At 47.7% G+C, this 13930-nt stretch overlaps 1 protein-coding gene across 9 annotated transcripts in view; it reads left to right on the forward strand.

Moving 5' to 3' along the window:
- The window catches only part of PPP2R2B (protein phosphatase 2 regulatory subunit Bbeta), a 465343-nt gene that overhangs the window by 424352 nt on the left and 27061 nt on the right, over window positions 1-13930 (forward strand). For all 9 annotated transcript variants that reach the window (XM_079144770.1, XM_079144771.1, XM_079144776.1 and 6 more), the window contains one exon: window positions 2193-2357. In XM_079144770.1, the coding sequence (XP_079000896.1) occupies window positions 2193-2357 (165 nt within the window). The remainder of the gene's footprint in view (window positions 1-2192; window positions 2358-13930) is intronic.

Consider the following 13930-nt stretch of genomic DNA (forward strand, 5'->3'; position numbering starts at 1 on the left):
GTGAAAGCCTTCCAGTTCAGCTTGTTTTAGAGTCGCTGCCGGGAGAGGTTGAGAAAGCAGACACCAGATTTTCTTTCCCTATTTTGGGAAAAGAGAAATATGCTCACTAGCGCAGTAGGGTAACAAGGATCTTTCCGGAGGGCAGTGAGATCTGACAGCAGCTGAACACTGTCCTCTGCTTACCCTACACCATGTCCTGGCCATGGAGGCCAAGGCTGGGTCAAGGGAGCGGAGAGGCAGTCAGAGCTGCCCCCTGCAGCCTCCTCTGAGCAGCAGGGGCTTCTGCTCCCAGGAGTATGTACTAACCGCAATAATAGTTATAACTCTGGCAGAAAGAGTTGAGTTGAAAGGTAGTAGTTTGTGAATCCAGGGGACCCACATGCCCTGGAAACCCTAGTGATATTTGCATCTGGGTTTGATAGGGGAAATTGTAGCAAAATGTAATGGTAACTCAGTTTCAAACTAATTTTAGAAAGGACCCAACAACAGGATGTAGAGGAGATCATTGAAGGGGAGGAGGCACAGCCAAAGCCATTGTTATAACAAATTGCATGCTGGAGATGTTCTCACAGCAGAATAGGTGACGTTTGATAGTAGGTGACTACTTTGTTGGTGTTAGTGGGACTAAAAATACCAGCGCATTTGCTTGTCCATCTCAACTCTAAGGTGAGGACTGTGCTCCTTGCTTAATGAAAAGCATAGCTGACTTTGATCCATTCCTAGGATGGTCTGTATCAAGTTACTGCGTGTTGATCCAATGCATTGCTTGCCAAAATGTGGTATGTAGACTCTGGCTCGTGCATGTTTTCATTTTAATTGTTATACATTTATTTCCATGTGTTTGATTAAATATAAACTAGCTCATGAAACTCATAACTTTATGAACATTGGGTTACTACTTATATGAAACTGAGTAGAGAAAAAGTGAGCCCATTTAAAGATGAAGATAAAAATGTTAAGTAAAAAAATATTACCTGACAATATATAGATGGGGTCAAAATCATGAAGTGGTAGAGTCTGGGAAAAGTGGGAATCATTTTAGTCAGCTTGACTGGGTAACAGGATCCACAAGGCCCAGTCCTCAGAACCTCAGCCCCAGCGAGGTGCTGCCCAAGCTCTTGGTAGGGGTGTAAAGGGATCGGTACAAACCCATTCCTTCACGCGTGCCAGAGGCCCTCCGGAATTGTTTGTTTCCACTGAATTACCTTCATAAGCAGAATGCTAAATGTTTCATTCCAACATACAAGAATGAGGTCTTAAAAAAGAAAATAATTCTTGATCAAGAAGAAAAATATTGAAGGAAAAAAAAAAAAAACTAGATGATAAAACCAAAGAGTGTGTTCCATGGAGCCTAGATCTCTCCTACCATGTATAAATGGCTTCTTTCTGATACTTAAACTCCCACCCAATCTCTAAAGCAAATCACAGCTTGGGGAGACTAAAAGGCCTGTGTATCTTAAATGAGAGAAATGTTGCATAACTATGAAACAGCTCAGATTTCTGTACTGGAATAACTTCCTGGTGTTGTCACTCACTGGCCCTGTATCTTGAGGCAAGTTATTTTATACACTCAGAGCCTCCCTTACCACCCCTGAAAACTGAGTGTAAGAAAAGTGTCACTTACAAAGTTGCTGCGAGGATTAAATGAGATAAAGTACATGATATGCTTTACACAGCGAATGACCTCTAGTGATTGCTCAATAAATGGTAGCAGCTATTATTATTAACGTAGTAAACAAGGTCTCAGGAATGTCATGAAAGAGGATTTGCAGTCCATTGTAGCTGTGATTTATCAGCCCAGAAGTCAGGGTAAGGAGTCAAATAAATTAGAATTTATGGGACTAGTTTCTTAACTACTGTTATGTGAAGGAAACCAAGTCTTTGCAACTTAGCTTTCATGAGCAGGAAACTTTGGTCATGAAAGGACATCTCCTACAAGTCAGAGGATAAAACAGTAAAAAGGAGTCAGGAGACCTGAGTTCTAATGCTACCTCTCACTACCAGGAAACCCTGAGCCTCATCTGCCTAAAACCAGTAGCACCAGCTGGTTTGCTAACAGTGGTGACGAAGGCCCACCTTGTGCCTGGTACATGCTGCCATGTCACACTCATATAAGATGGTGCTATTGCTAATCCCCCAGCTCCAAGATCCTGCCTCTTCTCCCCGTCCCCTCCTTGACTCGTCCGTGCCAGATATCGTGGACATCAAGCCAGCCAACATGGAGGAGCTCACAGAGGTGATCACGGCAGCCGAGTTCCACCCCCATCACTGCAACACCTTTGTGTACAGCAGCAGCAAAGGGACAATCCGGCTGTGCGACATGCGTGCGTCGGCGCTGTGTGACAGGCACACCAAGTGTGAGTAGCATCCTGGGGTGTGGGGGAGGGGCACGGGACCTTTGAGATCTCATTCCACATAAAAGACGTTCAAACCTCTAAAACATGCAGGGGCAGAGCCCATCCCTGTTAGCAAGGGGCTTAAGTAACATTTGTTTTTTGTTGGTGGTGGTGGTGGTAGTGCTGGGGATTGAACCCTGGGCCTTGTGCTTGCTAGGCAAGTGCTCTGCCAACTAAGCTATATCTCCAGCCTGTTGTGGTGCAGTCCAAACTGTGTGTTAAGAAGATAACTCTTGCCAGGTGCAGTGGCCCACACCTGTAATCCCAGTGGCTCTGGAGGCTGAGGCAGGAGGATCATGACTTCAAAGCCAGCCTCAGCAACTGAGTGAAGCCCTAAGCAATTCAGTGAGACCCTGTCTTTAAATAAAATATAAAAAGGGTTGGGGATATGGGTCAGTGGTTAAGTGCCTCTGGGTTCAATACACAGTACAAAAGAAAAAAAAAAAGATAACTCTTGCTGCTTTGGGAAGAATGGCCCTGGGGACTAGCCCAGGGAACCAGTTAAGAGCCTACTAAAGGGTGACCTGGACAAGGTGGTGGTGTGATTATGGACGGCAGCAGAGACTTTCAGACTAGGTGGGAGGCCAAGAATAGACCAAGGGGCTGAGGTCGTGGCTCAGTGGTACAGCACTTGCCTCGCATGCGTGAGGCACTGGGTTCGATTCTCAGCACCACATATAAATAAATGAATAAAATAAAGGTCCATCAACGACTTAAAAAGAAAATACCAAGAGTCAAGAGTGGTGTCTCGATCTGGGGAGATAGCTCAGTTGGTAGAGTGCTTACCTTGTAAGCACAAGGCCCTGGGTTCAATCCCCAGCACCACAAAAAAAAAAAAAAAAAAAAAAGTGGTATCTCAGGGAGGGGCTGGTGGCCCCTTGGAGAGGTTGAGGCTATGGGAACCAGCACTCCAGAAACCTCCGTGGTTCTAGGGGACAGCAGAGAAAAGCTTCAGAGAGGGTGTTAGAGTGCAACCCAGCATTCAGGTCCTCCTGGGGTTTTCAGGGCACTGACAGAGCAAAGTAGCTTCGGACCCCTGGGAGCAGAATGCTTGGGAGCAAAAGCTAAGACCAGATGGAAGCAAGTGGAGCTGCTGGCACCCGCGGCCAGTGCCCTGGTAGGTAGAGTGGGCCTGGAGCCAGCGGGGAGCATTCCTAGAAAAGAAACGGTTCCCCAGGGCAGAGGCGCCTGGAGGCAGAGGAACTTGGTGCGTGGTGTTGGGCTGAATAACACGCAGCTACCCAGCGCTCGGAGCTGACCCTCCAGGCCCGCCACCAGGTGCTGCTTGGCCCCTCCACTTTGCTGTGCAGACAGGAAGGAAGACCATCCTCCCTCCCACGGTTCCCATTCCCTTTCAGTTCCTGTGACAAGAGTGGTCTGGTGGTTCTAGGAGAGGGATGGATGCCTCCTGCTCCTTTGGGTGATTTTCGTTGGCCGGTTTTCTGGCAGAGGATTTGCATGGAGCAGCCAGTGGGGGAGGGGTGAGTTGCCTGTGCAGCGTGAGGATTCTAGAACCCACACGGACCCAGGCCCACACCAAGCTTCCCTTTTAAAAAGCTGTCCTGTCCACTTTCCCTTATTCTTTTCCCATATTCTGATATATAAAATGGGTAAGATGATCATAATAGCCACTTCATGTACTTGTCATGATGTTTAAATGAGATAAATGTTTCAAAAATTGCTAACGAGGTATCTTACATTCTGTTGTGTTTTTTTTCTTCATACTGTCTTCAAAACTTGGCATGCATTTTTTTTATTTTTACCAGTTGGATTTCAAGTGCTCCAGTGCATATCGAGTGGCTACCACATTAGGGCAAATGTAGGTTGCTCCATCAAGAAAATTCTGGAGAGAGCTGAGAGCTCCTTGAGAACACGAACTACTCTATCTTATTCACTGCAGCCTCCCCAGCACCTTACACAGTGCCTGGCCCAGAACAGGTGCTTGGTAAATGCCAATGTTGTGCTAGTGTCAATCTTTAAACAGTTTGCTTCCAAAAGTCAGCAAGGAGGAAAACATTCAATGCAGAAAAAAGGGTTTGCATGTGCAAAGGTCCTGGGGTATAAAATGTGTTTGTGGAAGTGCAGAGTAATCCGTATGACTAGTTTGTAGGGAATGACTGGGAGAAGAGTTGAGGCTCAGGAGGAATGCCTGAGCCAGGTCATAATGGCAGTGTTAACAACAAAAGTGGAATGTTTTGGCCAAAATTAGTAAACACCCATCAGAGTAAGCAGAGGAGCAATCTGATCAAAATTAGATTTTAGAGAAGTTATATGGATAGAAGGCAGAAGGATGGAGGGTGAATTCTGACAGGGAAAATAAAGAGACAAAGATATGAGTTAAGACGTAATAAAGTCAGCAACTTGAGAGGCTGAGGCAGAAGGATTGCAAGTCAAGGTCAGCCCCAGCAACTTTGTGAGACCCTGTCTCAAAAAATGAAAAATACTGGGTATGTAGTTCAGTGGTAATTCACCCCTTGGGCCAGGCATAGTAGTACACGGTTATAACCCCAGCAATTCAGGAGGCTGAAGCAGGAGAATCTCAAGTTCAAAGCCAGCCTCAGCAAATTAACAAGACCCTGAGTAACTCAGTGAGATCCTGTCTGTAAATAAAACAAAAAAGGGGGCTGGGGATGTAGCTCAGTGGATAAGCACCTCTGGGTTCAATCTATGGCATGCATGGATGGATGGATAGATAGATGATTGATTGATTGATTGATTGATAGATCACCCCTGGGTTTAATTCTCAGTACCTAGAAGTAGGGGAGTGGGAGGAGGAAGAGGAGGAGGAGGAGAAGATGTTGAATTTTGGCTCACAAAATTCTTTGTTGGGGGAGAAGCCTGTCCTTGCTTGTGGGGTTTAACAGCGTCCCTGTCCTTACCTACCAGAAGTCAGTACCACCAGCCCAGTTGTGACAGCAAAACTGTCCCCAGACCTTGTAAAATACCCTTTGTGGGGCAGTTGCTCCCAGTTGAGAACCACGGAGTAGACCAAGAGCCACTTGGTCAGTCCTTCCCCCTGACAGCCACGATCTGTGAAGTGTTTATTACTCTGACAAACTGACCGGGCTGGTGGCGTAGCTCAGTGGCAGAGGGCTAGCCTGGCATGCCCAAGGCCTGGGTTCAGTCCCTGGCACTGCAAACAGGAAAACAAACAAAAACACCTCTGACTAATACAGCAGAAAGGTAAGACTTATCTCCTATCCTCAAAGATCGAATCTCTCCAAGGAGAAAGGTGTACCCAGGAAACATTTCAGGCAGCGTGCACACAGCCCATGTGGGTTTTCATACCCAAATGGATAGGGGAGACAGTTCCGGCTTAGGATGTTCAGAGAAAGGTGGGACGTTTGGGACAGACCTCACAGGGAGGGCAGAAGTGGAACAATTGAGCGTGGAAGGTCAAGTAGAATTTGGTTAGGAGGGGAACGAGAAGTGTCCTTTGGACTGTGAGCACAGAATGAGGAAAACTCAGGTTACTAAGTGCATGAAACTTCTAGACTGCAAGAAGCGTCAGGCTCAGGGGAAAAGGGACCTGAAGTTAATGAGGTCAGATAGGGATGCTGGTTTCTAGCAAGTTGGTCCTTGAAGATGAGAGTCAAAAGTTTATGCTCTCGTATGTTCATTCATTCATTCATTGAGTGCCTACTGTGTGGTCAGAGCCTGGCTTCTATGGTAGCCATCTACTTGAGTCAGCTTTTTCACTGCTATGATTAAAAGACCTGAGAAGAACAGTTTTAGAGGAGGAAACTTTTATTCGGGGGCTCATGGTTTCAGAGGTCTCTGTCCATAGAAGGCTGGCTCCATTCCTCGGGGCTCGAGGTGAGGCTGAACATCATGGTGGAAGAGTGTGGCAGAGGGAAGCAGCTCACATCGTCAGGAAGCACAGAGAGACTCCACTCACCAGATAAGAAATACGTGCACCAAAGGCAGCCCTTGATTCCCACCTCCTCCAGCCACACCTACCTGCCTTCAGTTACCACTCAGTTAATCCCATCAGGGATTAATTTACTGATTGCATTTACTGATCATAACCCAATCATTTCTCCTCTAAACCTTCTTGTATTGTCTCACACATGGGATTTTGTAGGACACCTCACATCCAAACCATAGCACCATCCTCCTTAAACTTCTCCAAGTACAGCCCTCCTGAGTCCAGGCCACTGCTGCTAGGAAGGAAGGGCATCTGTATTTATTTACAATCTCCAACCTCTGCAGTTGCTATGTGGACCTGACGTCTCGGCAAAGGCCAACAGCAAATGCCTGACAAAGACCGGTGATCCAGGGGGAGGCGCTCCCCACTTAGGTTTTCTTTTACGTCTGATTTTTCTACCTGAACTCTCATGTGAGGTTTGAATATTGCCCCCATCAAAATCTATTTTGATTTAATAATCCTCCCCCACCCAAATGTCAAGCAAACTTGATGTTCTAAAAAGATGCAGCATTTCTCCTGTGGTTTCCTGTCCTCCTGGAGCACCCCACACCCTCCCACTCTTTGACCCCCAAGGATACAGACACGTGCGCCAGTGTGAGCACAGTGCGGGTATGTGGGGAGTGATTTGAGATCGTTCAGCTGAAAGCAGAGTTCATTGAACTCCCATTTTATGGGAAAATACAAATTCACAGTATCGTGAAGAAAAGTGAGAAAGTCAGTAGGGTTTGCTTCAGTCTCTGTCTAAGGCAAATCCATAACCTGGACCAGAAGGTAGCTGTGGAAATTGAAAGAAAGGGAAGGGATAAAGGAACCTCTTTTAAAATACCCGTGTGCGCCGTTGGTGAAGTTCAAGGCTGGCTCTCATCACACACGGGCGTGATGTCAGTTGTTCCATGTCATGCCCCTCCAGGCCGTAACCTGTCTGAGGATGAGAACCGAATCTATCTTGCTCACATCATGTTGCCAAAGCCTGGCCCATAAATAGACAGTAAACATTTGGTCAATAAACAACCGTGTGCCGAAGGTTTCCATAAATGTCATGTGGGAACCAGGACTCATGGGAAGCTACACTGGGAGATGGTGAAGCAGTAGGGATCAGTTTGGGACATGCTGAATACAAGGTGACATGGGCTGCCCACAGAGGCAGGTTCTCTCTGGTAACTGAAGGAAGGGCTGGACTAGAAGGGCCACTGACCTGGAAGGACACCAGAGAGGGCACAGGATGGGTTGGTGTCCTCACAGCCTAGCAAGGCTGACTCCAGCCCAGACATGGGAGTCAGATGGATCCACACTAATTCCAAATATTAGGGAATAAACTGAGCAGGGTGCTTGACGAACGGTGAACTCAAGATGGAAAAAGGACAGAGACCTTAGAAAAATTTTGGAATAAACAAGAATGATTGACAGCAGATGCTCTGGAACCAGAGCTCAGCTGTGGTATGTAGTGTTGGTGTGACCTCAGACAAGGTATTCCTCCTTCTGAGCCCCAAGGGCCCCAAGTGAAAGTAGAAATACTAAGAATGGCGTCATAGGGGTGCTTATTCACAAGAGGTAGATGCCATCACGGGTGTAAGCGCCTCACCCTCGGCTGGGGTCAATAAATGGCAGCAGCAGCTCTCACAGTTATCCCTCCTGGATCCCCATTCCAGGCCTGCACTTGTGAGGTACCTGGAACCACTTCCCTTTTGCCAGACACGTGAAGCCCATTATTAACTTTCGTAATATTTGTTGAGCACATACTAAATGCTAGGTACCATATCAGACTCTAGAGACACAGTGAGAAGCAAAAACAGATGGAGTTCCCTCTCTCCAAGAGCTTACTAAATTAGTCAAGATTCTCCAGAGAAACAGGGCAGGTACGTGTGTGTGTATAAAGAGATTTATAAGGAATTGGCTCACCTACAAAGCAGTCAAGTCCTAAGATGTACAGTCAGCAAGGTGAAGACTCAGGATTCCACCCCACAGACCATCAGGCTGAAGACCCAGGAGAAGCCAGTTTCCTTTCAAGTCCAAAGCAGTGGGGAAGTGTCCAGGCTCCAGGGCAGTCCGCAGAGGCTTCCCTGGTCATTGCAGGAAATCAGCCTCTCGATTCCACTCCCGCCTTCTGCTGACTGAGGTCCATCCATGTTAGGTAGGGCAGTTCCTTTACTCACTCTATTAACTTAAAGTCACCCAAAGCACCCTTAGCGAGACACCCTGAGTGTCTGACCAAAGATGGGGCACCGTTTGGTCCAGTCAGCTGAACACTTAAAATGAGCCACCCTGTCTGAGAAATAATGACCCGTTAGAGAATCACCAGCAAATATGGCATTACAACTGTAGTAAGTGGCATGAAAGAGAATCACGTGGTGCTCCGAGTGTGTGTGGTAAGGGCCCTGCCGGCAGCAGTTGCTGAGCTGAGATCCAAAGACCAGGACTTGGGAGGAACCAGGAGGAGCCATCAGGCGTGCAGAAGCAGGCGGCTGGTCAGGACACACCCAGCGGCCAGGGCCTGCTCCTCCCTCCAGCCTGAACCCCACATGCAGCACCCCATGAGGACCCAAGAGCTAGCCCGTGACCTGCAGGCCTCTGCCAAGCCCTGCCTCCCCACACCCCAGCCCCGCAGCAGCACAGCCCTGAATTGCAAGCCGAGCCTACTAATCTAATTAAGGAGCAAACGAAATTCATTTTCCCAACCCTTCCAAGAGCCGGCCTCCTTCGCTGCAGATCTGCCTTTGTTTCGCCAACGCCGCAGCCCCCAGCTCCTGCCAGCTGGGAAGGCAACTTCAATCTGACCTCTCGCCTGACATTTCATATTGATTTTCTCCATCCTCCTCAAACACCAGCCTGCAGTCGGCCACGGTGCCGCCGAAGTGAGCGGACGGAATTGAGACGGTTCATCAGAGTTCCAGACGAGCAGCAACGTTGGCTTTCGGAGATGAGCCCCGAGGAGGAGGGTATTTAATAACCGTCGTCGTTTAATCAGAATGCCGAGGAAAACCGTGTTATCAGAGCTGCATATATTAATTTCCATATGTCCCCCACTCTGCGCACTCAGCGGGGGTTGGGGTTGGAAGGGATGATTCGTTTTCTCCCTCCTCTATTTTCTATTTTTTTTTTTTTTTTTCTACTGCTTCTGGCGATAGTGACAGGGCTGTGTTTGCAGTTCGAGATGCCTGAAACAATAGGGTACTGGTGGCAGCGGCCCTAGGGTAGTCTGGATCAAGCTTTTCCCTCTCAATGAGTGAGTGTTGGTGGCAGGGTGAAGAGACTGGTCAGGTGTGACCAAGCCAACCTAAAAAATGAAAGCAAACTTGTATCTTGAATTCTCATGAATCTGGTTCCTGCCCACCTCTCCCATCTCAATTTTCTACAGCCTGGGCACGTTGGCCTGCTTATTGCACCTCCAACAAGTGCTTATTGCACTTAGCCCTTTCCTGCCTCAGGACCTTTGCACAGGCCCTTCCTCTGCCAGGAATGCTTTTCTCTCATAGCCTTCACTTAGCACTGTGCCTGATGTGGAGCTGGGCTTCACAGAACATCTGTGGTAAAAAGGCAGGTAGATGGCACAAGACAGATGAAAAAAAGTATATTAGTTTTACCAGAGCTGCTGTAACAAAGTGCCACAGACTGGGTGGCTTAAAAAACAAAACTTTGTCTCCCAGCTCTTAAGGTCAGCAGGGTTGATTCCTTCTAAAGACTGTAAAAGAAGGACCCGTTCCACACCTCTCTCCTTGGGCTTATAAAAGACTGTACTCCCCCTGATATCTTTATAGCATTTTTCCTCTGAATGTTTGAGTCCAAACTTGCCTTTCTTTTTCTTTATTTATTTATTGGTAGTGCTGGGGATTGAACCCATGGCCTTGTGCACAAGAGGCAAAAAATTGCCTTTCTTGTAAGAACACCAGTCATGTTGGATTAGGACCCACCATAATGACCTTGTTTTTTTAATTACCATTTCGAAGTCCATATCTCCAAATGTGGTTGTGTTCTAAGGTACGGGGGATAGCAGGGACTTCAACTCATGAATTGGGGTGAGGCCAATTCAACCTGTGAGAGAAAGACACATGGACTTAATCACATGCTCTGGCCCTGGAGCTGACTGCAGGGTCTTCACTGCAGGATGCCAATGCTTTCTCCAGGTTTTAAGGGTAGTGAGAGACGTGGACACAGGCTGTCACACAGTCCTTGCCTCTAGTGAGTACACACTGAGTGTGGCTCTTGTTAAGGGCAGTGGGAACACTAGACAGAGGACCAAAGGGCAGGGGCGATACCGTTCCCCAAAGGCTGCATGATTCAGGATAAGGCTCCTGGGTGCTTTCCATGGTGCTGAAAGTTTGTCGGAACAGAGAGGATCTTCATTGACTTTAGATTCTGCAAGAAGTGCAAAAGTCTGCTCCCTTCTCAGAAGTGCCCTTGAGTGGGGAGGGTCCTTAATGAGTAGAGTTTGTTTTAGTGACATAAGGGACAAGAAGCAGGTCAATACACAAAGAGAACTTGGGATAGAAAAACGGATACCTTGAAGAGACTTCCTTGCCAAGGACCTGGGAACAGTTTAAGATGAGAACAAGAGGCAGTTGCTCATGATAAATGTCAAATCAGGGTGCAGAGTACAGATGCCCCTTGCACGCAGTGTGGGGTGGACAAAGACAGCAGGGACTAGGTGAGGAATGATGTTGGAGGCCGCGGAATGTGGACAGCGTCTGTGTTCCAGGTGCCCTGCAAAGCTGTAGCTTTGCTTCTGTAATTCGGGGTGAGTTGGTGGACACCAGGAGAGCCCCACCTGGTGCCTTAGCTCAGGGAAGGTCAGCACTCCCTCACACCCCAGTAGCACCTGTCACAGGCACAGGAAAGAGATCCTCATGCCATGTGCCTTCTACACACCACCCAGGACATTTGTCCTTCATTTGTCTCCCTCTGCTGAACTAAAGGACCCTAGTGAGTGAATTCAGAGACTGGGCCACAGCACAGGAGGAAAACCAAAGAGGTATCTACTCTCAGCCTGTGTCCATGGCCCACAGAGGTGATCTTGAACATGTTCATCACTTTCTGTGCCTCAGCTTACTCACCTGTAAAAACAACTAGTGGCAGTATTTACCTTATAAAGTGTTTGTCAGGATTAAACACAGTAACACTCCGGAAGCCTGATGCATAAGTGTGATGTGGGTTGTGGCTGGAATGATGTCTTGCTTCCCTACCACATGTCAATTAAGAGTGGAACCAGGAGCAACAGCAACCATCATAGAAGCAGCAAATCAGCAGCCATCATCACAGCTAATTTGAGTGACATTTCACCACGTGCAGGAAGCAAGCCAAGCACACCTGCTTGAGGTGGTTTAATCCCCACGCCAACCCTATGAGATACACAGTATGATTGTTCACACTCTACTCACCAGCCCAACCTGCTAAGAGGGGGAATGATACTCTTATGGTCACCAGAGAGCAAGAGACAAAGCTGGGGTGTGACATAGGCTTGTAACTCTTCAGGACACCAGGTGTCACTTTCTCAGCTCAGATTTATTGAACCACCCGCTGAGTCCTGCCCTTGATCAAGGAGCTTACATTCGGGGGGGCAGGGGGAGAACAAAGGCATTCACCTGCAAACATCACTTCAGGCAGTCAGTGAAGATATAAGAAAATTAAACAATTGGGTAGTAGTCCTGAAAATAGTTCCCAGGCTAGAGATGTTTTCACAGGGTGGAGGGAGGGAAAGGCTTTGAATTGAGACCTGAATTATCAGAAGGATTCAGAGAGAGAGCTACCCACTGTCTAAGTATGAAGGTCCTAACACAGGAACAACCTCCTGTGTTCAAATGGAACAAGGACCCATGGGTGGGGACAGGCAGGTGGGGAGACAGTGCACCAAGGGAGGTAATGCTGGAGCCTCTGTGGTCCAAGGCAGAGCACTGGGTTTCATTCTAAGTGAGATGGGAAGCCAGGGGCAGCTCAAAGCTGGGAGGTGAATATTTTCAATGCACCACCTAATGACATTTTGGTGAATGAGGTGAGCCCATAAGAATATACCACCAAGTCACGTCTTGGCCATCTTAGTTTATATGAATACATTCTATGATGTTCACAAACAAATCACCTAGCAATGCATTTCTCAGAATGTATCCCCATTAAGAGATACTTGGCTACCATGTCTGTGGTCTTGCAAGTTCTCAAAAAGGGAACAGCAGAGCCAGGCACAGTGGTACACACCTGTAAGCCCAGAAACTGGGGAGGCTGAGGCAGGAGGATCACACATTTGGGAACAGCCTGGGCAACTTAGCAAGACCCTATCTCAAAATTTAAAAGGGGGCTAAGGGTGTAACTCAGAAGCAGAACACTCCTGGGCTCAATTCCCAGTGCTAGAAAAAAAAAAAGAAAAAGCGGGGAAGAGAAAGCCTGGAAGCAGGGAGATCAGTTAGGAGGCCCTTTCCACGGTCTGGAGGAGAAACGGCAGTGACTATGATCTGGGAGGGACAGCAAAGCTGTGGGAGCAGGCAGATTTGGGATTTACAGGGGAAGGTTACAAGGACTTTCTGAAGATTGAAAATGGAGAAGCAATAGAAAGGAATCCGAGATCAGTCTTAGGTTTGGGCTTGAGCAGCTGAGGCGATAGTGGGGACATAAGGAGATGAGGAAGGAACAGGTTTGGCATAGGAAGACCCAGTGTTCTCTTCAGGATGTGTCCAGATTGAGACAGCCATGATTCATCCAAACAGTAAGTTCTGGTAGACACCTGGAAACATGAGTTTGGAAGTTAGGGGGAAAATCTAGGCTGGAAGTTCAATTTAGGAGTCCAGAGCATGTCATGGTACTTAAGGCCATGGGGATGAGGTAGTGCCACTTAGGGGATAGGATGTGTGTGAAGAAAGTAGGGGCCCAGGACAGGCACAGAGAGGTGAGGAAACTTGGCCCAGGTCACAGTGCAGGAGCCAAGATTCAAACCCACATCTGTCTGCCTGCAGGAAAAGAATGCATTACTCTCCCTGATATTTGGCAGGAGAAAGAGCAGAATCTTTTCCAAACATCTAGAAAGATAATTTCAGGGCCTTCATTTCATGATCCCACCAGCTGGATCCCCCAGCCTGACCACATCCAGGTGCAGCATTAACGCAGCTTTTGCACAGAACATGAGATACATTCTCAGTCTTCACCCTCATCTACAAGTCTAATTGCCAAGCCCTGATTCTGTGAGCCACTAGATCCCTTAATAAACCTGCGGCTCATTCCTCGGGTCTCCAATGGAATGTGTCCAAAGACATCAGCTGAGGCTGCAGCTGCAGCGCATCTGAAAGCCTGCGAAGGTTGGCACGGGTTCCAAAAGGGGTTCAGTATCGATCTGGGGCATAATTAACAGTGTTTATTGCAGGGGAGCTTGGTTAGGTTAAAGAGATAAGGCCCTTTATTAAAATGCTTTTGTATGATGACAGCATTACAAACACACACAAACACACACCCCCACCCTGGAGATAAGCCAAACCAATCCTTGCTCTATGGAGAATTCACACACACACTCACTCTCCTCTCTCCCTCTCCCCATCCCCATCCCCTAATGTCTGAAGGTGCTCCACCCCATTCAAACTTAGCAGCAAGTAACAGCAGAGCAGGCAAGGCCCAAGCCAGGGCAAAAATAGAA

Source organism: Sciurus vulgaris (assembly GCF_902686455.1).
Source record: "Sciurus vulgaris genome assembly, chromosome: 6".
NCBI lineage: Eukaryota > Metazoa > Chordata > Mammalia > Rodentia > Sciuridae > Sciurus > Sciurus vulgaris.